Raw genomic sequence first — 27,711 nt, forward strand, 5'->3', positions numbered from 1 at the left:
TAATCAGAAACACGAGACCTTCCCTCACTTCAGATTCAGACCAATCAACTTATACAACATACATTGACAAGGTTTCCAGTTTTTAACTAAACTATAGCAAACTTAATCAGTAAAGAGGTACAAGGGAGCTCCAACTCTATGCCACTAGAATCCCATCAGCTATGCCTTCTCACTTCATGCCAGCCACTTCAACCTACCCTCTTCCTCACAATAACAATTTGGACCAGGGTTGATTCTTTAGGGCTGCAGCGGCCGGCCATTGCCCAACTTACAAAGAAACATACATCACTTGCTCATCAAACCTCCTCAAGCTGCCCCACCTCTATTAAGTTTCACTCTTGAGAAACCATTATACATACACATACATATGTCTCATTCTTGGTGGCATGGACAACAACTTCTATTTACTCTAAGCCATGCCAACCATGCCAAGACATAAACATACAACACGTTACAAATCGATTTAAACCATCTCAAATTATTATCCAAGTTGATAAGAATAGCTAATGGAAATGGGGCTAATACTACACTGCAACAAGATCTAACCCTCGCTAAACTATTGGAAAACAAATCAACCTGACTCCAGTTTTTCGTTTGAAAGACTCCAACCTATCACAGCATTTAAATCCACAGAGCAAACTTCCTATCAGTCACTCAGGAAAAAATGTGCAGGAGAACTATCAATGCACTTGAACAACACTCTACCTTGCTTCATTTAAGCAACCTCCCTATGGTCCTGCCTATTACTTGAAAATCTATACACACTACTGACTTGTAAGTACAGTACTAGAATGGTTGGTGTCGAACCTATGTTCTCTGGCTTTGTGGCAATAAGCCCATTGTATATATCAGCAACTGCTTCCAAAATCTCAAGATGTGCCCTCTGCAGAAGCTACCTCATTTTTATCAGAGTTCAGATTGATATCGGACTGTGATTTATCACCTGATGCTGCATCATTCTGTTTGTTTCCATTTTTCTTTGCATTGAGAAACCGGCCCCCAGATCCTCTAGCCCTTCTCAATGCATGCAAATGACGGGATTCATGCAAGTATGGCTGCAAAATCAGTGCAGTGGCAACTAATGAGTCAACATTGTAAAACTAAACGCAAACATTTGAAATGAGAAAGAATCATAAAACCAAAAATGTTAACGTACTTTCCGAGACTTGAGAACTTTATTCTCTGATTCAGCTTTTGCACGAGATTGTCGACGCCGCAAGATGCCATGATATTGTTTTGCATTCACAAAAACAGGCTCCTCAACTGCATCAGATGGCAAAGGAACTCCAGCTTGCTGAATACCCATCAACTGAAGATGGACCTAAAACAAATGCAAAAATAAGCCAACTTCAGTCTTAAACCCATAATTACAATTGTTTGATAAAAAAAATAGGGTCATAAACACCACAAAAAAGAACACTATACCATAGGTTGACCACCATAGGGCTGTGGAGGATAGGGTTGTGCATCATAGGGAGCAAAGATGCTTCTATAATAGGGATCTGGATAGGGGTAAGTAGCTGGTACCTTCAGTTTTATAAGAGAGGGAAACAAATAAATATATCAGAGATCCTTAACAAACTTTTGTACCTCTCAAGGTCATAGTTCGCAATTACTTCAGTCATATAACATCAGCAAGAACTAACATTTTGGACAAAGTAAATCCTTTAAAACAAACACAGGCTCACAACAGCACCAAACAAAAGTGCTTTTACAGAAACAGGAAGAAGAGCAACATCTTTTGATTATCATAATAAACATAAAGCAGTACCTCAAGCTTCAAATAGCTCAAACCACAGAAAGTTTTATTAGTAATTTCATTTAGAGTCAACTCCTTTTCAAAAGTGAATAAACAGATGCACCAACATCATACAATCTTTTTTCACCAGAGATGTTTTATATCAAAACTGTAAGATTGTAGTAGCTGGGAAAGAAATAAACACACCTCCTCTCAAGCAAATAATTTTTCTTAGCCAATGAGGATTTGGTCTAATTATGAGTCAAGCTACTTGTTAGTCGTGAGCTACTTGGGCTCGGCTCAATGAATACTTGAATTCAACTTGTTCACTATCAAGTCAAGCTCAGGCTCGAGCTGCTCAAGGAAGAAGTCAAGCCTAGTTCAGCTTTGTTAATCCTCAACTCGAGTGGCTCACAAGCCTCCTTACTTATGTTAATAATAACTTAATAGAAAAAAAAAAAAACTTATGTTAATAATAATTGAGCCTAATCGAGTTGAGCTCAAGGAGCTCTATTATTTTTTGAGTTGAGCTTCAGCCTCGAGTTTTTTAATTGAGCCAAGCTCAAGCCTAGCACTGTATCGGCTTGGCTTGGCTTGTTTACACCCCCTAGGTCCAAATGGTAGAGGAAAGGGCTAGGCCCTAGTTTGAACATCCCTACCTTGTGTGTTTGACTGCACTCTTATATATAAAGGAGGAGGGGGGTGTGGAGGGCTCATAATAGCTTGTTTGTGAACCAAATGTCTGACAGCAATTTAATCAATTACAGAGCTCAATAATCCCCCTCTCCACCATAGCCATTTCATCTATCAAAAGAAAAATGAAACAATCAATATCGTTCATATGACTCAATTCCATTAACAGAAAGGGTACATTATTACAAAACAAAGTTCATGAGGTTGCAAGTCATGTCAGGAGTTTCACCAAGTCTATTGAACTCACTAACTATTACTAAGCTAAGTGCCTTGGTCCTTGTATGAGGATCTTCTAACCCAATCAAAGATGCTTAGCATATTAACTATATTGCAACTAGCCAAAACTTTATGTACCAGGATGCAGACAGCCAGAGATGAATCTGCCATCATTTAGCGCAACGCAACTACAAGAGTAACATAGTATGGAATTAAGTAGCCAGTTGACCAACAGATATGTATAATCAGAACTTTTTACCAAAAAAAGATTTTTTAGAAGGAAAAAGACAATAAACACTTGTTCTCCAGAAACTAATTTCCTAAATTAAAATAAAAAAAAATCTCCTAAATTTACAACCTTCAAGTGAATAACTGCCAGTACCATCACCCTCTCAACAGACAGAAAACAGCAGCATCTGAAAAGCATTCTTGTATTACAAAAATTTCTATGCACCTGTTAATAAAATTTATTCGGCATGCAGATTCAATACTTCCTTTTTCTACCACAAAGACTTTGGTTGCAAATAAAACTAATCAAGCCTAGAAAGTAAATATAACTCATCAGGCCTAGGAGGTAAAATTACTCCCACTAATGACTCCAACAACCAGACAATTTTAATATTGGAAAACAGAAAAAACACAAGAAAATCCAATTTGACTCCACCTTGAAACAAGAGAGCCCCGACTAATTTGGCAGAGCACAAAGACTGGCATTTTAATATCCTAATTACTGGTAAAGAAATCATCTGCTGACACCATTGAATATTTAAACAACTATACAAGACCACAGAAAAAGTTTAATAAATGCAACAAGACTCGATAAAATCAGAAAACTACTAAGTACCCCCTCCCTCTCCTTTGTCTTAACATTGTATGGTTGGGGGAAGCAGGCGATGTTGGATCATCAGAACTGCTATTACATCCTCATACACGCATTGACACCACTGCAAAATGATGCTCCGAAACTTCACCAATTCTTAACTACATAACCCTCGACTTACATGATTATGGACACATTGCATTCTCAAACAATAAACTTGCACAACCATCTCACTAAACCCCAGAAGTCAAGAACTTAGAAAGTATAATTACTTGTCCAAACAGTGGGATATAAAGTCCGCATATCCTCATATTGAGCAATTTAGCCATTCAAGTTAATATCAAACAGCACATATTTGCTATTCTCTATATCCACCAATATCATTTCTATATTTAACTAAGGTTTTCTGCACACATTGCATTTATGTTTTTTTCCTTACATCTACCACTGCAAGGATCCATTGGAAAATTGTAATTGCTCAATAGAACTGAAGACTTGCACATAGACAACTTCACCATCTTAACAACTTTGTCAGTCCACAGGTCAATTTAATTTTTTCAGAAAGCATTTCTTTTTGAAATGTTTTCTCACAAACATCATAAAATAATGTTTTCTTGTTCTTGAGAATAAGGATGCAATTATATCATGTTAATAGGGAGTGATATCTGAGAGGACTTTCATGCAAGTAAATTAAATATTAATTTAGGTATCAAGAGATTTTGTGAACATATCATTCAATGCAACTAAAGTAGTCAGACCAAAATAAATAATAAACGATTTTCATATAATATTTTCTGCATGAGATTAAACGCATACACATATATGGCCAGGTTAGACATTCACATGTTATAACTAAGTATTTCAATCTTGGTTCCACTCTCCCCTGGATGTAAATGGTAACCGTGAATCATGGATAAAAAAGAGCCAGGAATTATATTCCCTGGCAGAATATATTGCAGGCTACCTTTTTAAATGCATGTAGAAACCAACTTCAATATCAGATATCTTGCTGAAGGCATTGTGATGAAGGGGGAGGAGGACGTAAGGGAAGAGAGGGGTTTGCGAGAAGTTTCTTTTTAACTAAACGATTGGCTAAAATAAAAACTAAACAAAGTAATAACATTGTGAAATAATTTTCAGAGAAGATGATTTAAGTGGTTAAGCAAAAGGTATGCAAGGCCAAGCGACTTAAATGACACTTTGATGATAGCTAATTAATCACAACTAGTTTCAGACAATAGTTAGTGGGTCAGACATAACCTAAGTGTCAATACAATGACCAGTGCAAGCTTGCTTCAAGGAGAATGTAAAGCTGAAAATAAATATTAATGCCGAAAAAGATTTTACTCTGAAGATGATACCACAGCATGTTGAGGTGTCGCGTATGGGACGTTTGTGGTTGTCATGGCCAAGTGAGAAAGTCCTGTTGGAGGAGATGAGGACTGATCCTGGGACTCTGATTGTTTTTGCTGCTCATTAACTTCATTATTATCTGGAAAAGATAAATTAGTTAATACCAACAACATACTGAGAGAGCACTCCAAATGAAAAGCAACCAACAAACAAGGTCAGGAAAATGAAAGCACTTAGACAACTAAGATAGAAAGCAGTGCAAGCACAAATAGTGGCAAGTAAAATAAAACAATGCTGCCTACAAAACCCACCAGCTGGCCCAGTATTGCATGCATATAACACATGGACAGAAGGAACCACCCCAATAAATCTAATAACAAAGAGGAAATACCTAATAGAAAGTAATTCATTCAAATTTCAAAATGAAAAGAAATAACAAAACAAGGTCAATAAAACAAAAGCACCGAGACAAATAAGATAGAAAGCGTCCAGGCATGAATACTGACAAGCAAGTTAAATCATGCAACCTTAAATACCCACTAAATGGCCCCGTAATGTGTCCTTATGACACAGGGAAAATCTTCACAAGGAGCTACCAAAATAAGTGAAATAAAAATGAGGAAATAAGCAGGAATTCAACAAGCTGAAAGTAAAAAAGTTTTCCCAATCTCATTATTTAAATATCAAACCTCAATTAAATGCCAAAAGATCAAAGATGAAAAAGGCCACAAACATATCTAAATTTTGATCCATTCACAAAGTTCATAACAGCATGATTACAGTGATAACATAAAGCATGAAGTTGACGAAGCATTTGACAAGAAATACCAGAAAGATCAGGCACAGACGAAGTCATGAGGCTGTTATGCGCACAGGATCTGCAAACTCAAATCTGGCAGCACAAACAACAGAATCAAGGTAAGGGCTCTAGAAAGAATCAAAGCACTATTATCAAACAAGGAGAGCTTAGAGTTTATTTTAGATTTAGATTTAAATCAAAGTCTATATTGGAATATATTTTAGGGAGCTTCTCGTGAAATCAGTTAGATTTAAAACAATTTTCACAAAATTTAGACAATCAAAGGTTTTTACAAATTATAGGTATGCCACACATATGTTATGCGCTTGCTCCTGAGAACATAACTATCACAAATAGGTAGTTGTTTCTAAGACACTCAATAGCTATACCTTAAAAAAATAAGTTGTTACTTAGGCTTCGTTTGATTGTTACTTTTACAACTTGCTTTTTGCTTCTTCAAAAGTTACTAAAATGCAAAAGTAAACAAAGAAAAATCATAGTAATTGATTAAATATGAAGAAATCACTAAAATGCAACACAGATTCTAACATAATTATTCTCTTTAAAGTAAAATCGTGCATTTGTTCTCCAAAAAATTACATTCCTAAGTTTAAATTCTTCAAAAAGATTTATTTGCTTTTGCATCTGAACACAATTGTTTTATTTAACTTCCCAAAGAAAAAAAGAAATAGCAAAAGTAACAACCAAATGAAACCATAGTAAATTGCTACTTGTTACAAATCATAACAGCAAATGAGCCCAAATTCAAGATAAATCATACCTACAAGTCAAAATAAACTAGATTTCTATAAAAAGGTATTCAAATGTCCCACTAAAACTGAGATAAAGCTTCATTATAATTATTAATTCAGCAGCTATAAACAGCACCACTTTGTCTAGAAAAATAACAAGAAACAGTAAGTTTCACACAAAATGAGCTTACAAATTCAAAAATGATAAATTATGAAAAAGTTTGTAAATAAGCAAGCTCAAGCTTCTTTTTATTTCTTGATTGTTTTGCCACTAGTGAGAGATTCATTTCTTCTAGAACAATAATCCACTTCACTTTAGATTACTCTTTTCAGTTAAACTGAATATAAAGTGGCTTGGGAAATTTTCGCTCTCTATCCATTCCCTTCCATACTTTTAACCCATCCTCTTAGTCTGCCCAGTGCCTAGCAATCAGTTATAAACTCATACTACCTTCTCTCAATAGTTTGAGACCAACAAAGTAATAAGTTACAAATATATATCCATTCTGAATTCTATTTCTGAAAAGTAAAAACTAGAAAATTCCTAGATAAAAATGTTTATGAGCACCATACACGAGATTGTTAAGAAAAAAGAAAAGGATAATCAAATAAATTCAACTCGAGCAAATTCAAACTCGGTTCAATGAGCTCAATTAACTCATGCAAAACATAGTCAACTCAATTAAACAACATACGTGAGCCCTGAAACAAAAACCAACCAAAAAAAAGAGAAGAAGAAGATGAAAATTGGGGGAATTTAAGAAAGGAATTATTCATTACATAATCTTTTGGGGAAATTGAAAAAAGAAAACCTCCAAAATCTAAAAGAAGCGGAAAATGCCAAAATTTCACAGCTATTTTCTCACACTTTCTCAACATCCAAACGGACCAGGAAATCGAGCTAGAGGAAGAAAAAAAACATTTCTGAATAATTCTCCTCTGCTCGAATTTTAAAAAATTATAAAAGGAGAAAAAAACAATTAGCATCTGTTAGCTTGTGGGGAAATTCTCTCTCTGTAACCAAAAGGAAACAGCAGAAATTTTAATTTGAAAAAGAGAGAAAAGCAACTAGGGTTTCCTGAGAATCAAAAACTTTACCGTAAATAGCGAAATTGACTGAAATTCCGTGTGTTGCAGAGGGGCGTTTTATTTTTACGTTTATTTCTGTTGCGCGAATGTGAAATTATGAATCTCTGCTAACTGTGTTTGGAAACTCAGAAAAAATAATGAAATGAAAGGAAAATGAAGGAAACATTCAAAAAAAAAATAAAATTACTAAAACATGAGTTGAAAACTATTTTACCTTTTTTACTTTTTAATATAATAATTCTTTTTGTCACGCCTTTCGTTTTGCATATGGCATGTGGAAAGAAAGTTATGCTACACTCGGGTTCATGGAGTCTCATTTTGATTTATGCATATATAAATATGTATTATGTTTAATCTAATTTCTCTTTATTAAAGTCTCAAATGGAAAATAAAAAACTCCCTTTAGCAATTCCATCTTTTCTTCTCAACATTTTTCATTTGGCTCTCTCTATCTATCAAGGTGAATTGGGTTTATAGAATACAAAACTCAAAGTTTAAATTAATTTTTCTTTTTTATTAGATAAAAAGATATTTGAATTCAATTTATATATTTTTATATAAAATTTGTTACAAAATGGTATTAATAAAATCAAAATTTCATTACTAAGAGTCAATTACTCAAATATACAAATCATGTTGTACATATATAACTAAAACAAGATAATAGAATTCACACGGACTCCATAAAGATATATTTTTAAAAAAATTAGTTATTAAATATGCATTTAATAATCATTTAACATCATTTATAACATTTAAAACTTCTTTCGTGTATATGTAAAATTATAAAATTTAATTTAAAAATGAGATAATTTTTTTAAATAAAAGAATACATATATCTACAATTAAGTTAAACGTTAAAAAATATTTTGTTCTCAATATTGTAACATGTGAAACTAATTCTAGTAAACATGATATATCATATAGTATGATGTATCCTATTCTTTAACTAAACATCAAATAAAAATACTAGTTTTACGGTATTTCAGCATCGATATATCGCAGACGTATGATTAAGAAGAGCGCACGGTGACTATTTTGGACGCGCAAACACAGTATAGAAAAATCTTCCTTGGCCGTGGTTAAATTTCAATGGAAAATGAGTTTCGGGCAGTGATGGTGCTGAGTAGGGAGATAGGAGAATAAATCTGGGCCACGAATGATGTGGCGCCCAGAGGTGTGTGGATGGGATTGAAGGTGACCGCTGCCCGTCTATGGGGTGGAGTTGAAAGTTGGAGTACGGATCAGCTACACGTGGGTCCAGCGAAAGGGATCGTACAATTGGTACTCTGCTGCTGTCCTCCTCGGGGCACATGTTGCTGCCAAAACTCCTAGATTAGCCATGTCACCAAAAGGAGAAGTCTTGAAAGATTCTATATTTCTATTCCAAAATTTTTTCGACATTTTTAGAACACATTTGTAAGGGCACCTTTTTTAATTAAAGGTGTTCACCGGTCGAGTTACTTGTATAAATTCAAAGTGAATTTGAATATAAATATTTGATTTTCAGAAGTTTGAATTCAATTCAATTCAACTTGATTATGTAATTTTAAGAATAATTTTATTATGTGCTGTAGTTTCAGGAATATGATTTAATATGTGGTGTAGATTTAATTTTAAGGGTGTTTTCGTAATCTAATAAGTCATGTAATTTTAAAAGTATTTTCATCATCGAATGTGTCATGTAAGTTTAAAAATATTTTAATAATTTGATATGTGATGCAGTTTTAGAAATATTTGCATAACTTTGTACATGATGTAAAATTCATATGTTGTTAAGATTTTTCATTATTTTAATTATTCAAAGTTATTTTGTTATTGTTTTGGTTACAAATTTATTTTTCTTGAATATATTTGGATCGTGTTAATAATCCAATGGCCATCCAAAGTTAGCAATCTACTTGTATCTTTTTAGATGTATGTATGATACAATGAAACATTTCATGATTGCATGAGACACTAGGTAAAAAAAAGAAATATCTTAATTAATTTTGATCCTTAATTGACTTGATCTAAAGTGCAATAGTACTAGTAAAAGTTAAATACCCAAATCTCTTAATCAAAGTTTTTGATAAAGACAAAAGTTGTGGCCTTTTAACTCCTATATAGTTGGCTCTGGTGTCTTATCTTAAATAGCAGAACCCAAAGTTTTTTTTAAATTTAGATTCATATGAGCTAAAAATAGTTTGAAATTGATGAAGAATAAACTCGTTGAAAGTGTCATTTCAAAACAAAGTAAACAAGAGGGAAGAAGCACATTGAAATGTAAATATGTTATATAACTTGCATGAATGTTGGTGTTGGGGATTCAGATGGCCTTAGGCTTAGATTGATATACATGTTTAAATAGTGCAGGCCCTTGGGTGAAGCCACTCAAGTAAGGGCTTTAGGTCTTTAATTTGGAGAGGTTTTATAATTTTATAATATAATTTATTATATTAAAAATATAAAAAAATATAATTAATACAACTATTTATTTTTTTTATTTTTTTAATTATATATATAATAAATCTCAATTTTCTATCACTATCTAATATATAGAATACTATATTATTTTCAATCAATTAACAATCATATGTATTTAATAATCTTCAATAATTATTTTTTTCTTACTTATTTTTCCTATTTCTAATCAACATATTTAGTAATTTATAACAACTATTTTTTCTCCTATATATAAAACTAATTATTTATTTTTTTAATATATAATATATACTTTTAAATTATTTTGTTCTCATTTGCTCTTTCTTCCTTCTTCCTTTAACTTTAATTTTTCTTTAAAGAACACACAAAAAGTCCATTATGTTATTTTTTTTATAAAGCCATGAACTTCATTTACAGTTTGTAATAAGCATTCAACAATTAGGTACTATTATTTTAATATTTATAGACTTTTTTACTTTAATTTTTAATTTATATTATATTATTATATTGCTTTTATTTATGTGATAGTTGATTTATTTGAATTAAAAATTTGAATTGTTGATTTTGTATTAACCATTTAAAAAATATTAAAATTTTACATCTTAAAAAGCTAAAAAGATAAAAATTTAATAATTCTTTTAATTTTAATAAAAGAATGTCTCATTGAATATTTTACTTTAAGCCTTTGAATTTGTTGAGCCACCCCTATGTTTAAACTTGTTTGAATGTTTGCTACGTGTCCATAGATTGTTGTTAAAGTAGATTAAAAATATGTTAGTGGACCATCAGATGGAAATGGTGTACTTGTATCTCTTTTGTATTTTTGCTGTTTTTTTACCAAGATTGAGTAGTGGAGGAATGTGTGTGTGCGTCTGATCTCAGAATTCTGATTTTGAAGTAATACCCCTTTCTTTTCAAGTTTGGTACAAATGATTTGATTTCATATTTGATGGCCTTTTGGGAAATGCAAGAGGTCTATGTAGTAACCAAATCACCCTCCCAAAGGGCTTCTCTGGGCCATGATGGAGAAACTATTACACTTTTTTTTTTTTTGTTTCATTATTATTTTAAAACATAATATATAATTAAAAATGAATTATATAACTTTTTGGATATCTATTAATTAATATTAATGAATTTGATAATATAAAAATGATTATGCTTTCTTGTTAATAAGTAATTAATTAATCAACTTGCTCAATTTGGTACCTTCCCCTTTTCTTAATGTACATCTAATTGAAGCCAAATACTAACAAATTTCCTCAAATTTCCTCAAATTCCAAGGATAGAGCTGGGATTATGTTAAAGGTTTTTTCATCAAAAATTGAGTTAATTAGTCATAATTTATTATTAATTTATACCATAAAACAAATAAATTGGTTTAAAGTTGATTGTATTAGCATTATGCATAAACAAAAGAGTCAAAGGGAGGGGAAGCAGAAGTAGCAAAGTTTTAATTGGGAACTAAACTAAGCAGCAATCCGAGGAGCCAAAGGTAACAGCAAAGAGGCAAAAGGCTTCTTTTGGCTTTTGCCACTCTCCAAAGGATCATTTATACTAATCAAATTCACCACATCCTTGTTTCTTTCATGTTCATTTCTTCTTTCTCTGGAAACCCCTTTAAATCACTCAGCCCTACACACAAGACAAGCGAAAAAAGCAAGACCCAACCCCCATTTCTCTTCACCCTCGCTTTCTTTGCACTTCTGACTATCTCTATCTCATCTCATCATGGCTCATTCTGCTGTATCCCAGGTTTTTTTTAATTATTATTTTTCTCTTTGAGTACCCAGGAATATATATTTTTTAAAAATCTTACGATTTCTTTAGCTGTTATTGAATTTATCGAAATGGGTTTTCTGAAACACTGGTTTTGTTTTGTTTGTTTTTCAGGTTTCTGTAGCTGTTCCCATTGGAAGCGATATTTCTCTAAGGAGATCTGTATCCAAGGTATTGATTAGTATTATGATTCTGATTTTTCATTCAAAATCTAATTAATTTTTACATTCCTTTTGAGTATTTGGTTAAGTTGCCGTGATGGGTACTTTGATTCTTTGGAAAGACTAGGGGTAAACGATCTTTACAAGTTCGAATTTTCAGCTCAGGTTGTTAAGCCTTTTATGGAGGAATTTGGACAATCAAGTTAAGATGTTATGGTTGAATTTTTTTGATCTTATCTACTCTAATGCGCTGTTGGAGTGAGAATTTATGTATAATCTTGATCACCAGTAACCAAACTTAAACCTTTTCTTCTTATGGGCTAAAATACAATTAATGTTTTAAGTTTTGATATTCTCTGAGACTGAGAGTGGTCATAATTTGTGTCAGAAGAGATTATTTTCACAAAATAGTGCCACAGGTTGTAGGAAAAACGAGAATACCATGGTCATCTTTCCTATAATATTTAACTATTTCAATTGTCAATATCAACTAAACAAATGCAATGCCTTGTTTGTGATTTCTTCTTTTGTGTCAAGCTTCAATTTCCAAGTTCTGTCATGCCTAGAGGCTGAAGGAGTGTCTAATGTCCATATTCATGCTCCACTTTTGCCTTCAAAACTGTGACGATAAAGCCAAATGATCATCTCTTCTTCTCCTTCCTTCTTTCTTTTAAGAAGTCAAAGTTGCTGACAGCAGAAGAATCATATTGCTCTTTGTTTCTTCCTTTTCCCTTTAAAATACCGCATTGCACTCTTGCCACTTCTGAACACATTTAAAGTCTTCCAATAAATTGAAGTTGCTAACTTCATTGGCCAAAGTGAGTGTGGTTGTCAAATGCAGCTTTGTTGACTAATTTGTCCACATGATAGACAACTGTATTCAGCAATTTGTGTTGGGAGTTGTTTCTTTAGTTAATATTGTTGGTGCGATAACTGAACTAGAGTTGCATTGTTTCTTAAGAAGTTGTTTCAGCTTATTTTTCTTTATCCTGCAAGTTAACCTTCTGCATGGTGCATATGGTAAATTAGTTCTTAACACAGAAGCACTTGGCTTTGTTGCAGAGGAACAGTATAAGCTTTGGTGACAAGTCATGGGTTTCCACCTTATCTTTGGATTTAAAATCACGAAATATACAGAAGAGCAATCAGTACATAGTATGCATGTCAGTGCAACAAGCCAGCAAATCCAAGGTTGCAGTTTCACCTTTAGAGTTGGAAAATGCAAAAGAGCCCCCTCTAAATTTATTCAAGCCCAAGGAACCTTACACAGCTACCATTGTTTCTGTGGAGAGACTTGTCGGTCCAAAAGCTCCGGGTGAGACTTGCCATATTGTGATTGACCATGGTGGAAATGTACCCTACTGGGAAGGGCAGAGCTACGGTGTTATCCCTCCTGTAAGCTTGCCATACCTATAATGCTGTGTTTTTTACTGTTTTGAGTTAGTTTTGTGCAGTTAAATCAGTAATTTTTATCCTTAGAATGTATCAACTTTAAGCATAGATGAAACTTGCATTGACAAGAAATCATGCTTGGAACATAGGAATGAGATATTTTTGAATTTTGAATGTCATGTTCACTATCAGTGTCCAGTCGCATCCATTAGTGGCTCTCAATCTCATAGCTTGAAGTCATGTGTATTCTTTGAACTTCTTGTTTTAGTTTCTACTTCATCGATTTCCTTTCTAAAATTTCGTTTGTTTCTACTTCATAGGGTGAAAATCCAAAGAAACCAGGGTCTCCCCACAATGTTCGTCTGTATTCCATTGCCTCAACCAGGTACGGAGATTCTTTTGATGGGAAGACAGCCAGTTTGTGTGTTCGTCGTGCTGTCTATTATGACCCTGAGACTGGAAAGGAGGATCCTTCAAAGAATGGTGTATGTAGCAATTTCCTATGCAACACCAAGCCTGGAGATAAAGTTCAGATAACTGGTAAGATCCTTTAATAAAGTGGAACATCTTAATATAGCACAGTCCTCCTACATATCTTAAATATTACTGTAGGGTGATGGTTAAAATTACCCAACATACAGTTATTGACAGCTAGTAATTCAAATCAATTGGAAATTGCAATACAGAAAGCTAGGTTTTGGTAGTTCATAAAAAGACGGTCTTTAGCTTTTACTAAATTTTACTATCCTGATAGCTTCATAAGGTGTATTGCAATGTCTTAAGGCAATTTTATTTGGATGGTCCAACAAGATTGTTACTGAACTGCTTACATTCCAGCCAATTGTGCATTATATTCTTGGTTGAATTCCACTAAGGTTGTCTTGCCATTATCTTATCAAAATACTAATTCTTGTTTAAATCTTTTTGCCTAGTTAAGATTATTGAATTAGGTTCTTTTTGTTTTTTTTTTTCCTCTTGTTGGTGTTGGTTAATTATATGGATTTTACAGGAAAATTGATTGTCACAACTGATCACATATCTCCTATTAACTCACTAGAATCTTTCGGCAGGTCCCTCTGGCAAAATAATGCTTTTGCCTGAAGATAACCCAAATGCCTACCACATAATGATAGCTACTGGCACTGGTGTAGCTCCATTCAGAGGCTACCTACGGCGCATGTTCATGGAAGATGTTACATTCAAGTTCCGTGGCCTTGCATGGCTTTTCCTTGGGGTAGCCAACGCTGACAGTCTCCTTTATGATGATGAGTTTACCAAATACCTTCAGGACTTCCCAGATCACTTCCGATATGATGGAGCTCTTAGTAGAGAGCAGAAGAACAAGAGTGGGGGCAAGATGTATGTTCAGGATAAGATCGAGGAATACAGTGATGAAATTTTCAAGCTCTTGGATGATGGAGCCCATATATATTTCTGTGGGCTCAAGGGAATGATGCCCGGGATCCAAGAAACACTGAAAAGAGTTGCTGAGAAGAGAGGAGAGAATTGGGATGAGAAGCTTTCACAACTCAAGAAGAAGAAACAATGGCACGTAGAAGTATATTAGTTTTGCAGGACTGTACTCAAGTTATGCCCTGTCTTTAAAGAGATGCGGCAGTGTAGCCATGGTAGACAATTTGGCATTTTTCATTTAATCGGACCTTGGATTTCGCTGTCAGCATACATTTGAATGATTAAATAATCGAGCCAGTTGCGTGATTAATACAAAATTAGAAAACCTCTCCATTGATGATTGTTGAGTTTCATTTCATCTTGGCTACTTGTGTTTGGGTTGTTTCTTCTTTTCATTCTTATTGTTGAATGCCATCCAAAAAGGGTCCGGTCAGAACTATCTCCTTTTGGACTTATGGAATACAACCAGGCCGTGCTTGGTGAATGTTATATATATTTACATATATATTGCTAGATTGGCTTAATACATTACTGGTTAAATTTAAGATATCAATGAGTATTTTGTAATGGAAAATGTTACATTAGTTGGATTAAGTATGATTAGAATATTATATAATCAGGTTCGGATAAAATTAAGATAATCAAATTATTATACATCATGAGTCCGGATTATCGCTAGCTGTTAACATTAGAATCCAAGCTTTAATTAATGAGGCACCACACAAAATAAAAAAAGAAAGTCAAAAGGTTATAAATAAATTTTAATTAAAAATATATTGGTGATCTTTTTTAAGCTTTATGCATTATGTTTTGGTCACAAGTCTTGAATTTTTATTTAATAAATATTAGTAGAAAATTAAATTATTTTGGGCTAAAATGTTGATTTACTGTCTTCTTCCGATAATAGGCAGAAGACAGATTCCATAGACTACGTGATTCATTCTCGTTGCTGACACCTTACACAGAAACTGTCTTTATTATATAAATTATTTAAAAATTAAAAAAAACGCATACAATAATTACAGAATAAAAATAAAAATAAAAATTTAATAAAGCTTGCTTTCCATAGTTTTCATTACCTTTTCAAAAGTAGACCTTTTTATTCTCATTCTCTCTCTCTCTCTCACCCACATCTGCCTCTGGGTAATCTTTGGATTTGCAATTTCAATTCAGTGGTGAACTTCTAAATACCTCTTTCAGATCTTTCATATCATTTTCATTGAATCTCTTAGCATTCTTTGACTTTTCTTTCTTTCTTTTTTTTTTGAATTTTCCGTAGTTGCTTTGGTTAATGGGTTTCTTCATATTATCCTCTCTTTTAATCAACGGCAAACTCTTGACTTTTGATATTGTTGTACCTTGTAGCGGATTTCTGAGAATACCAACACTGGGCTTTCTCCGTTTCTGTTCTGTTTGTTGCTGAGAAAATGTAGGAAATGAAATTAAATTACAATTTTCATTTGGGTTTCTTTTGGATTTTTTTTTTTTAAAAATCATTTGGGTTTTTGTATGGTTCCATTTTTCACTTACTGCAGTTTTGGGATATTGTCATATTTGATTTGAACTTTTACCTTAATTTCATTTGTCTATTTCTTCTTTTACCTTGGACCACCTTGTTTGACGATTAGTGATTCTTTTTGTTATTATCATTTTTCTGGCGTTTTGATTCTCTTTAGAATGCAGTATATGATTTGGAGCCCAGGAATGGAAAAAAAAAACGTAGAAGATATTGAAAAGAAAAATGAACAGAGAAAAGTCCTAACAGAAATTACATGGCAAGTTTGTATCCATTTAGCTGATATGGATTGGTTCTTGTTTGGCTTTTTTATCAGATTTTCAAGCTTTCTTGTTGGATGATCGTGGTTTGGTAGCAGAGCAATGAGTGGAACTACCACAGGTATGCTACTGTTACATCAATCAATGATGAATGATTTGAAACTTTCCGGTCATAAATTATAGATGATAGTCATGTTCTCAATGTAATATTATAAGGCAGTACATAGCTCAGAATTTTTCTTAGTTAATTATTATAATTTTTTGGTTAATCTTTCCTTCAATAATTTGCAAAATTAAGTTCGCAATCTACAATGGCCAAAAATAGACAAGCTTGCAATTGTTTTTCACATGTGAAATTTTAAGTAGTAGGTAGCTATCATGCATGGGACATTCCACACACGCTCAAACTTCTCTCAAAGTAATTGCATGATGTTTTACCACTATTTTGTGGTTGGCCTGTGCATCTCAATTTGAAGAAAACGAGGTGAACAAAGTGTAATGCTTCTTTTAAAAAGAGCTAATTTTCGGAATTTGGCTTTGTAGAATTCAGTTGTCAACTTGTTTTCTTCACTAGGAAGTGCATAAGTTGTATATATAAAGGCCTGAGAATTAGACTGGTGCTGGAGGATGAAGGGATAATTCATATCCTTTATGCCACTCATTTCTTTTCTCTTCTCCTTATCCTCTCTACAAACACTTAATATCTGGTTTTGCACTGTGATCAAACACTAAATGCCTAACAGTTCTCTTTTTGGTTTACGTAAAATTGAGTATAAGAGGCTAGAGATTCTCCATGTTGGTGCATTGACCTTAATCGGCATAATTGCGTATCTTTTTTAGGATAATATATCTGTCCTATTCTTTTATATATGTTGATTTTTGTTTTTTATTTTTGATACATTAGTTTACTGATTTTTTTTTTTGGTAAATATGTATTTCCTCTGCAGCCAAAGCAAGATTGAAGAACTTATTGAGTCAGACTGATAATCGCCATTGTGCTGATTGTGCTGCTCCGGATCCAAAATGGGCGTAAGTTTAACCATTACGACTTGCTTAGGTTCTGCCTATTCATTTCTTTTACTATGATGATACGGTGATAATGAAGACAGTTTGATTAAATCAATCAACAACAATGTACAGAATATTTGTTTTTTCATTTTCAAGTCCAGTTTGAAGAGAAGATTTTACTTAAGCAATGAACATTGAGTAACTTGTTGACTTTCTTTTCAAGGACAGAGCTAGGGGAGTTCCAAGGGGACCATGACCCCCACTGGTTTTCCAAATTCTACTTTATCCCTTAGATTATCTTACTTAATCTTTTTAGTTTTCTTTACCTGGCCTCCGTCAACTTTTTCAAATTCTATGTAGTCCTATGAAAGTTCTTTTTGTTTTAGTTTTGTTAGTTATTTTTACTTGCCCCTTGATTTTCTCAAAGTCTTTATATAATCATTAACATTTTTAATCTATTTTACTCGATACTTGATTAATACTTATGAACTTTCTCTTTAATACTTATGTAATAAATCTTTTACTTTCACAAAATTCCTTTGTACATTTACTATAGGATTATATGATGCATTTAACTCTCCCAAATACATGTGTACGACACAAACTTAATTTCTCGTATAGATACTAAATGGTGATAGTTAGCTTTTTTTAGAGTTATTTTCTTTTGTGATACTTTTTTATATTTTGTACATACAACTTCTACAATGATTTGCTTTTAGTCTATGCCATGCATAGGGAATACTAATTTACTATAATATTGCAAGATATTTAATAATGTACGATAGTGTATTATAAAAAAAAATCATTATACAATAACATCAACAAAATAAAAGATATTGTAAATTTTTTTTTTAATAATTGGGGGAGGGGGGATTTGAACCTTGCTCTTTAAGTAGGGAGATAATGCACCAACCAATGAGCCAAATGCTCGGGTGCAAAAGATAAAAAAAAAAAAAGGATATTGTAAAGATATTGTAAATTTAGTTATTAATTTTTTAATGATTAAATTTTTATGTATAACTTTGTTATAAAGAAATTGAAAAAATTTAAAAGCTTAAATACTAATCTTATGCAAAATATGATAGCATCCCATGCAAAGTGTCGGTATCTATCAGGGATATTTAGTCCTTGATGTTAGGAGAGTGTGTCGCCTGCTCTAGGCACTATGTGTCTCTCAAGTTGGTAAAAGGGCCTAATGGGCCCTTGTCTAATTGGGCTTGAAGCTCTTGGTATAACATTTGCCTCAGGTCATGGTGATCATAAATTTTTGTCTTGGATGTGGTCACTTGCATTGCTCACCATTTCTGTAAATTAACTTTTGGCGGTTATGTTTTGGGCTTGTTTATCTTTTGGGGGATGTTTGCCATAGTTGTTGGGGTAGTTTTTCGCACTTATTTGATTTTGGTGGAGGTTTGCATTGTGTTATAAATTTTCTAAAGAGTTGCACTTGTAAAATTTTTGGATTGAATTTTGAAAAGCCTTAATTTTTGCAGTTCATTGAATTAGAGACAAGTAGTCTCAGAACTAAAGTGACGTCTGGTTTTGACAATTGTTGTGACACACAAGTGTGTGATTTCTTTTTAATCGTTGACATCACGACATGCTAGGTTGTGTGACTGCATGCAATGCCATGTGACTACATGTATTTTGGTGATGTCAGTTCGTATGTTTGCATTTGCTCACTGGCAAATGTCACAAAGCACATGGATTGACATAGTTGGTGATAGTTCAAGTGACTCTTTGTCTGAGGTGTTTGTTGGTCACTATAAGTTGGGTACAGGGGTGAAAAAATTTCACTTCCGTTCTTTTTGCTTTTCTAGTGTTCTCGAGTTTTTGAGTGCTGGGTCTTCTTGCATTTCAAGTGCTTTTTGCCATCTCTACATCGTTTTTTGTTAATTGTCTTTCATTGTCTACCGTCAATATTCTAGTAAGAGTTTTTCACTTGTATTCTGTAAGACTGAAGCATATGATGGGAAGGCAAAGATTAAAGACGACTAGTCATGAGGGTGATCACCTTAGTTGCCCCTACGCCTATCAAGGGCTTCAAGACCAATTAGCCAAGGGCCCATTAGGCCCCTTCACCATATTGGGAGACATGTGGTGCTCAGAGCAGGTGTCACATGCTCTTGACATCAAGGAGTGAATATTCTTGACAGTTTCCACCAACTGTTTACATTGTTCTAAGGTCAAGACGTACCATGTCACAAAAGGTATGGTCTTGCTCTCCCTCCTTCCTCGTGTCATCCATTTGCAACTAAAGTTTCAAGGGATTAGTAGATTCTGAGTTGATTTTGATGGCTTTAGGTTTCTTTGTTTATGGTGCTAAGGTAAGTTGAGTCTTTCTTCTTGTTTGTCTACTTGGTTGGCGTTTGGTATTGGTTGGTTAAGGTTTGGGTTGGGTGGGTAGAATGTTTAGGGGAGAGTTGAAAGGGGGGTTGAGTGGGAATTGGACATGACTATTGTCATTCCCAGAGACAACACCAAAATATTGAGTTCAAATGGAGGAGAAGAGCTGAGTTAACCGGAAGACTTCTCTGAATGGTCTGGAAAGCCTTTTTGGTTGGATTGAGGACAAAACTTGCAAAAATTGGGTCATCAGAGGGTTTCTATGATTCCCTCTTTGATGCGTAAGTCAACAAGTGAGGAAGGAAAAAGGGAAGAAAAAGTGGAAAGAGAGTGAGGTTATACCTTTCAGTAGTTCTCCTCTCTTATACATGGGGAAGTACATCTTGACCTAATAGCACACCATGCAAGGTGTTGGTGGCAGCTGCCAGGAATATTCAGTCCTTGATTCTATGATACATGCTTGTATACCTTAGGAGAGTAACAGGACCCTTTTGGTGGCTTAAATGCCTTTCACGATGAAGATTTATTTGGCCCATTCTTAATGAATGTTATGATTTTATTTGATAACTTGGTGAGATGCACTTACTATATTTTTGGCTGAAATTAGCTCTGTTGAATTAGCGTGAAATTAAATTTTTATATAGAAAGGGCATTTGATTTCAAGTTTGAGGATCAAAGAAGGATGATAGTGAGAAATCAACAAATCTACATCTGTTTTTTCTGTTATTCCTTAATTTGCTCAACTGTTAACCAGAAAATTGGTGACATAAAGGAGAATTAATTTCTTTTAGTTGCATCATCATGTGTATGGGCCTTTTTGTTCACTAATTTCTCCTTGAATTAATAAGAAATGTTAATTGAGGAATAAAGGAAATATTTAAATTAGAAATCTTGCATTTTCTTGTGAAGTAGTGTAGATTTATGGTTCATAAAGAATTAAATATTTAAGAAGATATCTTTAATTCACGCTGGATTCATATTATTTTGTGCTAGTTTGTTATTTACATGAAATTGATTTTCAGCACTTGCATAATGTTATATTGAAGTGTCTTTCAGGAGGCCTTTTTAAGTTGACAATGTTGAAGATGAGTAGTGCAAAGCTATATAACCTAACCACATAAAGCACATAATCTCAAGCTTGTGTATGTATATTTGTTTGTGGCATGAGAAAGGATTCAGAGAATCACTTGACAATTGTATTTTCAGATCAGCAAATATTGGCGTCTTTATATGCCTGAAGTGTTGCAGTGTGCACAGAAGCCTTGGTACACACATCTCCAAGGTGACTACTATAGGCTGCATTTAGTTTAATATTTTTTTTCACTCATGGAATATTGACTCCTCAGTGGGGAAAGATATGAGATATTCTGTTGGCTGCTTATGGCAACATGGTTATATAATTTATCATAGACAATTTGTTTATCTGATTTTAGCATGGAGATTTAATATAATTAAATGAATCAGTAAAATTAGAAGATCCAAGAATTGGGTAATAGGTGTGTACTTTAATAATAGAATGTCAGCAAAGCTGTGATTTTTGACAATTGATAAATAAAATGTTTGTTGGATGAACTCAAATTGTTGTGCGGAACTGATACATGGCAGAAAAGTCGGCTGTAATGTAGTGGGTTGGTTGTTATGATCATAATACCAGTTGAATCTTTCATGGTTTAACTGAAGTCTTTCACTTGTTTATGTTATACTTATAGGTTTTTTAACTGTAGATTGTTGTGACTGATTTGCTCTTTTAAGGACTTAACTTCAGGCTATTATGTTTTTTTAACATAATTATGGCCAAATCGATGTCTATATTATGCTAACAATTCCTCCTACATAATCCTTTTCTAGTTGATGATACTTTGAAATTTTAGTGTGTTGTTATTCTTTCTTTTGTTCTTGTCCCTTTTTCTTCTGATGACAGCAACAATACTTTCTGATGATCCCAGGTTTTATCTGTGACATTGGATGAATGGTCTGATGATGAAATTGATGCCATGATTGAAGTTGGAGGAAATTCCTCTGCTAATGCAATCTACGAGGCATATATACCTGAAAATTGTTCAAAGCCTGGCCCAGATGCTAGTCATGATGAGCGGAGGAGATTCATCAGGTTAGTTTGGTCAAATTTAGAATCTCACTAGTTGTGCATTTCCTTGTGACTTCTCTTGGATGCCTTTATGTGCTCTAAACCTTTTTTTTTTTCTGTTCAGACCATTCCTTTTGTTGTGACTGGATTTAGATAGAATGCCAGTGCTTAAACTGCTGTAACCTTATCACGACTTACCAACAGACCTATTTTATTCTTGTTCTTTCTGTGTATGTTCTGGAAGCATATAGCAGATTTGATGGATCAGCCATAGCTTAGATGTTATAGTAATTACTTATTTCAAATCTTCCTGTAGGTCCAAGTATGAGCTTCAAGAATTTGTGAAACCTAGCTTGCGGATCACATCAGGGAAGAGTTCTGCTTCTCTTCAATCAAGCTTTTCTAGAAAGATTTTGGATAGTTTTCGAGTAAAGCCATCAGAAAATTCGGTAAAATCTTTTGCTCTTTGTTACTTCCATTCTGCACCTTTGTCTCAGGAACCATAATGAAGATCATGCTGCTAATGATTGTAAGAGATGAACATGGTTACTTGCTGCACAGCCATGAGCACTGAACACATAGATGGGATGCTTCTGTTGCATTCTGTTGTAGGCTCATCTTGCATTCAATTTTTCTATGGCTAGATCCATAATTATTGGGGTTGTTATATTTTATGTGCTGCTTGTTTATATGGTTTTGAGTTGGTTCATGTTTATTATATTGGAAAGAAAGAACGTCTACACTAAAACCTGGCAAATTCCCATGTTAGGGGTTGCACAAGTTGTGACTGTATTCTTTCTGAGAAAAGTCAAGTTAGTATTAACATTAATAATTAAAATACCTTAAGATGGATTAACTGGTTATATTTGCTGTGGTTAATAACTTCAATCTGTTTGACGTGAAAGTGGTAACAGGAAGGCATGGTAGAATTTATTGGGTTACTGAAGGTCAAAGTGGTAAAAGGCACAAATTTAGCCATTCGGGATATGATGACCAGTGATCCTTATGTTGTCCTGACTCTTGGGCAGCAGGTTGGTTGCTTCACATCTGTGGCCTTTATTCTCATAACTGAAGTTCAAAAGTTCTGTTGAGGTTATACATTCTGTGGTTGCTACCTATTGACATTTGCAAGGTGTAGACTGTTAGAAACTATGTTATTGCTTCTGTCTCTTTCTCTATGTGTGCATGTGCATGCATGGACTTGTGGGCATTTATGCTTTAGATTACATCAGTATCAATTCTGCATGTGGATCAAGCTGTTGGTATCATTCACTCAGTTTTGATGGTGGTTCAGACCTCTATTAAAACTTTGGATAACTGTTATGTGTTTTCTTTTTTCCTATTTGTGAGTAATAGCTTACATTATTATCAAAACTGAGAAGGAGATTACTAGTTGCTTTAGATGGTGCTAGTTCATTTACAATTGATCACGATGGGTCTTTGATCTTATTAGACTGTTCAGACGACTATAATAAAGAGCAACTTGAATCCAGTTTGGAACGAGGAACTCATGCTATCTGTTCCTCAGAACTTTGGGCCTGTGAAGTTGGTAAGTGTGTTTTTCTTCCCAATCGATGTTATTAAGAAACTTTGTTGTTGCAAAAAGTTGACTATTTTTAGAGAACTATCACCCTCTGTATGTATCAAGTATGAGAATGGTGGTTCTACCTATTTATGAAGTTCTGTAAATGGCAATGAGTCTGATTGGGTTGGATTTGGGTCAAGTCATATAAACTTCATGTATTCGGCTCCAGTTTAAGGGCTGTTTAAGTTCCAGTTGTTTTGGTTTCATGTTGGCTGGGTTTGGGTCATTTCAGGTTTTGAGATGTTCCAGTTCCTTTCGCATAGGTTCTGGTTATTGAAGTTTTAAATCAATTTGAGCTGCATGAGAACAGGTTTTCAGTGGGTTAGTTAAGGCCAAGGTTTGTTGCCTCTAGGTGTGTTAAAGCAGTAATCGGGTGGGACAGTGGTGTGGTCAGGTTATTTCAGTTTCACATAATTCGAGGTATTTGGCCATTCATTTGAGTCATTTTAGATTTGGGGTTGCTTTTCAAGTTACTAAATTTTTGAGTCGATTTGGGCTTTGAAGAAGTCAGATTAATTTGTGCAAACTCTAGCAGTGAAAATGGAAAATATACTGTATTGCTTTAAATGCTAAATACTGTCTAACTTCCTGATGTTTTGCTGGTTATTTCACATCTGGAATGCTTTATGGTTTTATTTGGGAACTTTGATGAATTGCACATTTACACGATTAGTACCCAGCAATTTTGAGCTCGAAAACTTAATGCATAGTCAATGTAAATTCCTTATATTCTATCCACTCTTCCTGTTCGTTGGTTATCCTAATTGCCCGTAGCTGTGCTGGATGAACAATATGACCGGTTGTTTGTGGTTTTATTCTCAATAATATGGTTAGACAGATAAAAACAATGTCTAATGAACTGGAAATAAAGGGAATTATATGCTGGCATTGTGGAGCAGACTTACCCCCTGTGACTGTTATCTGTTGAAGAAGGATGGAATTAGAATTCTCAGATATAGTCACGATTGATTTATTAGAAGCTAGAAATTCATGGGAGGTGATGAGTCTTGAGCCTTGATTAAGGCACCTGTTGCATTGATTATCTATTGAGATGAGTTTGGGTTAAATTTCAAAAATATTCAGATAAAAATGGCAGTTACAGGAGTGTTCAACAGCATGACAGACAGGGGCAATCATTTCATGTTTTCCTATGGTAGGAGAAAGGAAACTGAAGAAATTATTGGCTTTTCTCATTAGCTACATTTCTATATGCACATTCTCTAGTCAAATCCTCTCCATTAGCAATAGTTATCACCAGCTAATAAGAGTCACTACAATTTATCATACTTAACCAGGAGTTTCACATATACCTTTCTAGATTATGTGGTTGAACTGCTGATGCTTGCATTGCTATTCATCCATTCATATGAGATTTCATTCCATGTTAAGCATAGTGACGATTGGGTTCCTCTAATCTGTTGAATTTCCTCATTGCACGTTGTAGCAAGTGTTTGATCATGACACGTTCTCGGCTGATGACATAATGGGAGAAGCAGAGGTTGATATCCAGCCCTTGATAACATCTGCAATGGCATACGGGGACCCTGAAATGTTTGGAAATATGCAGATTGGCAAATGGCTCAAGTCCCACGATAACGCCCTCATAGAGGACAGCATCATCAACATTGTGGATGGGAAGGTGAAACAAGATGTGTCACTCAAGCTCCAAAATGTTGAATCTGGAGAACTATATCTAGAGGTAGAGTGGCTGCCTCTTGATCAATAGGTAGTACATTTTATCGTTCTTCCTTCCAACCAATAAAATCAGTCACTGTAATATTGATTCTTGTCCATATGGAGTGGAAAGTGGAAACATATGCTTGTCTTTATTGATTGTATGTATTGTATTTATTCATTTAACACTTACTCATTTCTCGCTCATCATTTTCTTGTAAAATTTTGCTGAAAGGCTTCTGTAGTAGAAGTGTTTAAGAGTCGAGCTACCTGTCCATTCGAGTCGAGCTTGAGTATGGATTTTTAAGTCCAAACTCAGGTTTGAACCGGTTAGATTACCATATCAAAAGGGTTTTTTTTGGGAGATTTATAAGTTTATTGTAGTTAAATTTATTTTTTCTTCATGATGATAATTGAGATGTTCCCGCACTCCTTAGTAATAATGTTCATGTTTCTTTTGTACAACGCTCCAAGGAATGCAAGTCTACTTTCATGTGCTCAAAACTTCAGTAGAAGCAGCCAGCTCTATCTATGATCAGTGAATCATATTTGACTGAAATGAAATCTATAAACACATCAATAATCCTTGATGTGAGGATGCTTAAAACTTTTCCATGATTAATATCTTCACTTGTTAAATATTAAAATGAAATAAAAATAATTTTATTAATTTTACAATGTTTCGGGTTCAGCAAGCGTGGGTTAAGTCCTGAAAATCTTGTCTAAAACTCCACTTGAAGACACAAATACGGCACAAATACTCCACTTGGGTTCAGTTAATTATGATGCTGTGTATTCATATAATTTGCTTCGCTTATTACTGTATATGAGTATGACACGCTTATAATTAGATTAATATCGTATAAATATATATATATATATATATATATAAATATATAATTATGAGTAATGACGATGATGGTGGTGGTAGATTTTATATTTATATTTATGATTAATGATAATAGCGAACTTTATTATACATCATGAATATTATTATTATTTTTAATTATTTTTATCATTATTAGTTTTTAATTTGACAAATGAAGTTATATTTCATTTGTAACTTAATGGTATTAATCGTATTTCATGTTCGTCACATGTTATGTTAATCGTGTTAATATTTTGAATAAGATATAAATTGTGTCATATCATATAAAATTTAATTCTATCTGTTTAATATACATGTTAAACCAGTCATGTGATGTTACACATTTAATAAACATGTTTAGCATCTCAACATGTTTAACTAATTGTGTCGTGTTCGTATCGGATTACCATGTCAACTCTAAACCAGTTTAATATAAATAAAAATGTAAAAAACTATTTTAACCTTGTTAAAATAATTTGAAACAATTAATTTTAGAAGTAATTTTTTTTTAATTTTACAAGGACAATAAGATAATTATAAAAAAAAACCCTAAATTTCTTCTTGCTTTCTTTTGATTTTCGAAAATGACATCCAAAATCTCAAAACAAAAGAAAAAAAAAATCAAAGTTTCCGGTGAACGCTACAATAAGTTTAATTTTATTGTAAGGTCAATTAATAAAATTTTTAAAAAATAATAAAAACCTGTATAGCATATTAACAGATAAACAATATATATAATTTTTTAAATTTATCTATTTTAGGATAACAACGTAGATAATTTTTAAACTTACTTAGTTTATTTTAAAAGCTATTTAACTTTTAATTTTATTTTATTCTTTACTTTAAACTATAAGAATATTATTCTTTTTAATATTAAAATTATATTTAATTAATTGATTCAATAAAAATTATTATTATCTCTTATTATGTTAACTCTAACATATTAAGATTTTAAATTTGCTTATTCCACTTTTATAAGATTTTATGTCAATTCTTACAACTTTACGTTAAGCATTTTCAATAATAACTTTTAATTATAATTATCTTTATCTTTATTATTCTTTATTTAAAATAAAAATTTGAATGTCGTTCCATACTTTTAACCCGATAATATAAATATAAATGTTTGTTTTTCATAAAAATTAAATTTTTTACTTAATTAACTTATTATGTTAATTCTTATACATTTACATTAAATTTTAAAATTTAGTTATTCCACCTTTATAAATTTTTACGTTAATGGTTATAGTTTTACGTCAAGACTTATCTATGTCAATTTTTAGTTATAATTATTTTTATTATTATTATTATTCTTTATTTAAAAATTAAAATTTGTATATCATTAAACACTTTTAACCTGAAAATATAAATTTAAATATTTATTTTTCACTAAAATTAGATTTTTTTTTATTTAATTGACTTGTTATATTAACTCTCACACATTTACATTAAGATTTAAAATTNTTTACCTTCAAATATAAGAATATTATTCTTTTTCAATATTAACGTTATATCTAACAAATTTAATTCAATTCAATTTATTGTTATGACTTGTTACATTAAATCTCACACATTTACGTCAACAATTTGACAATAATGGTTCCAACTTTATAATTTTTTACTTTAATTCTTACAAGTTTATGTCAAGGTTTTTCAATTGTAATTTTCACCATAAATAATTTCATCTTTACTATTATTCCTTTATAGATTAAAATTTGTACTCCATTAAAAACTTTAAA

General features: G+C 32.9%; 3 protein-coding genes across 5 annotated transcripts; 2 read left to right on the plus strand and 1 right to left on the minus strand.

Annotated features, from left to right (window-relative positions):
• On the minus strand, positions 1-7,622 carry LOC18595046 (nuclear transcription factor Y subunit A-7). The gene is made up of 6 exons (XM_018123162.1): positions 7,470-7,622; positions 5,649-5,712; positions 4,829-4,959; positions 1,426-1,527; positions 1,157-1,321; positions 1-1,055 (listed from the first exon to the last, which is right to left on the minus strand). The coding sequence occupies exons 2-6, from the start codon at positions 5,674-5,676 to the stop codon at positions 870-872; spliced, it is 612 nt and encodes a 203-aa protein (XP_017978651.1). The 5' UTR covers positions 5,677-5,712; positions 7,470-7,622; the 3' UTR covers positions 1-869.
• On the plus strand, positions 11,334-14,987 carry LOC18595047 (ferredoxin--NADP reductase, root-type isozyme, chloroplastic). Its single transcript, XM_018123160.1, has 5 exons — positions 11,334-11,639; positions 11,778-11,834; positions 12,887-13,219; positions 13,537-13,756; positions 14,287-14,987. Exons 1-5 carry the CDS (start codon positions 11,616-11,618, stop codon positions 14,781-14,783), a joined length of 1,131 nt encoding a protein of 376 aa, XP_017978649.1. The 5' UTR covers positions 11,334-11,615; the 3' UTR covers positions 14,784-14,987.
• LOC18595048 (probable ADP-ribosylation factor GTPase-activating protein AGD13) lies at positions 15,688-25,474 on the plus strand. 3 transcript variants are annotated; one of them, XM_007022817.2, is made up of 9 exons: positions 15,689-15,804; positions 16,462-16,526; positions 17,353-17,434; positions 20,966-21,041; positions 21,706-21,869; positions 22,162-22,294; positions 22,760-22,876; positions 23,299-23,394; positions 24,875-25,474. In XM_007022817.2, exons 2-9 carry the CDS (start codon positions 16,508-16,510, stop codon positions 25,154-25,156), a joined length of 969 nt encoding a protein of 322 aa, XP_007022879.1. In that variant the 5' UTR covers positions 15,689-15,804; positions 16,462-16,507; the 3' UTR covers positions 25,157-25,474. The 3 variants fall into 3 exon arrangements, with proteins under 3 accessions (XP_007022880.1, XP_007022879.1, XP_017978650.1); XM_018123161.1 differs by lacking the exon at positions 15,689-15,804 and adding an exon at positions 16,009-16,058; XM_007022818.2 differs by lacking the exon at positions 22,760-22,876 and having other exon boundaries at positions 15,688-15,804.

The sequence above is a fragment of the Theobroma cacao genome, chromosome 6 (genome assembly GCF_000208745.1).
Source record: "Theobroma cacao cultivar B97-61/B2 chromosome 6, Criollo_cocoa_genome_V2, whole genome shotgun sequence".
In the NCBI taxonomy this organism is placed as follows: Eukaryota; Viridiplantae; Streptophyta; class Magnoliopsida; order Malvales; family Malvaceae; genus Theobroma; species Theobroma cacao.

Bases quoted from the DNA above. Each gene is read 5' to 3' on its own strand.
- LOC18595046 (XM_018123162.1), bottom strand. From the start codon at position 5,676: ATGACTTCGTCTGTGCCTGATCTTTCTG. The intron at 4,960-5,648 runs GTATTTCTTGTC...TATCTTTTCCAG, and splicing joins GTCTGTGCCTGATCTTTCTG to ATAATAATGAAGTTAATGAG. The intron at 1,528-4,828 runs GTATCATCTTCA...ATAAAACTGAAG, and splicing joins CGACACCTCAACATGCTGTG to GTACCAGCTACTTACCCCTA.
- LOC18595047 (XM_018123160.1), top strand. From the start codon at position 11,616: ATGGCTCATTCTGCTGTATCCCAG. The intron at 11,640-11,777 runs GTTTTTTTTAAT...TTTGTTTTTCAG, and splicing joins CTCATTCTGCTGTATCCCAG to GTTTCTGTAGCTGTTCCCAT. The intron at 13,220-13,536 runs GTAAGCTTGCCA...TCTACTTCATAG, and splicing joins GCTACGGTGTTATCCCTCCT to GGTGAAAATCCAAAGAAACC.
- LOC18595048 (XM_007022817.2), top strand. The intron at 17,435-20,965 runs GTAAGTTTAACC...TTGTATTTTCAG, and splicing joins GCTCCGGATCCAAAATGGGC to ATCAGCAAATATTGGCGTCT. The intron at 22,877-23,298 runs GTTGGTTGCTTC...TGATCTTATTAG, and splicing joins TCCTGACTCTTGGGCAGCAG to ACTGTTCAGACGACTATAAT.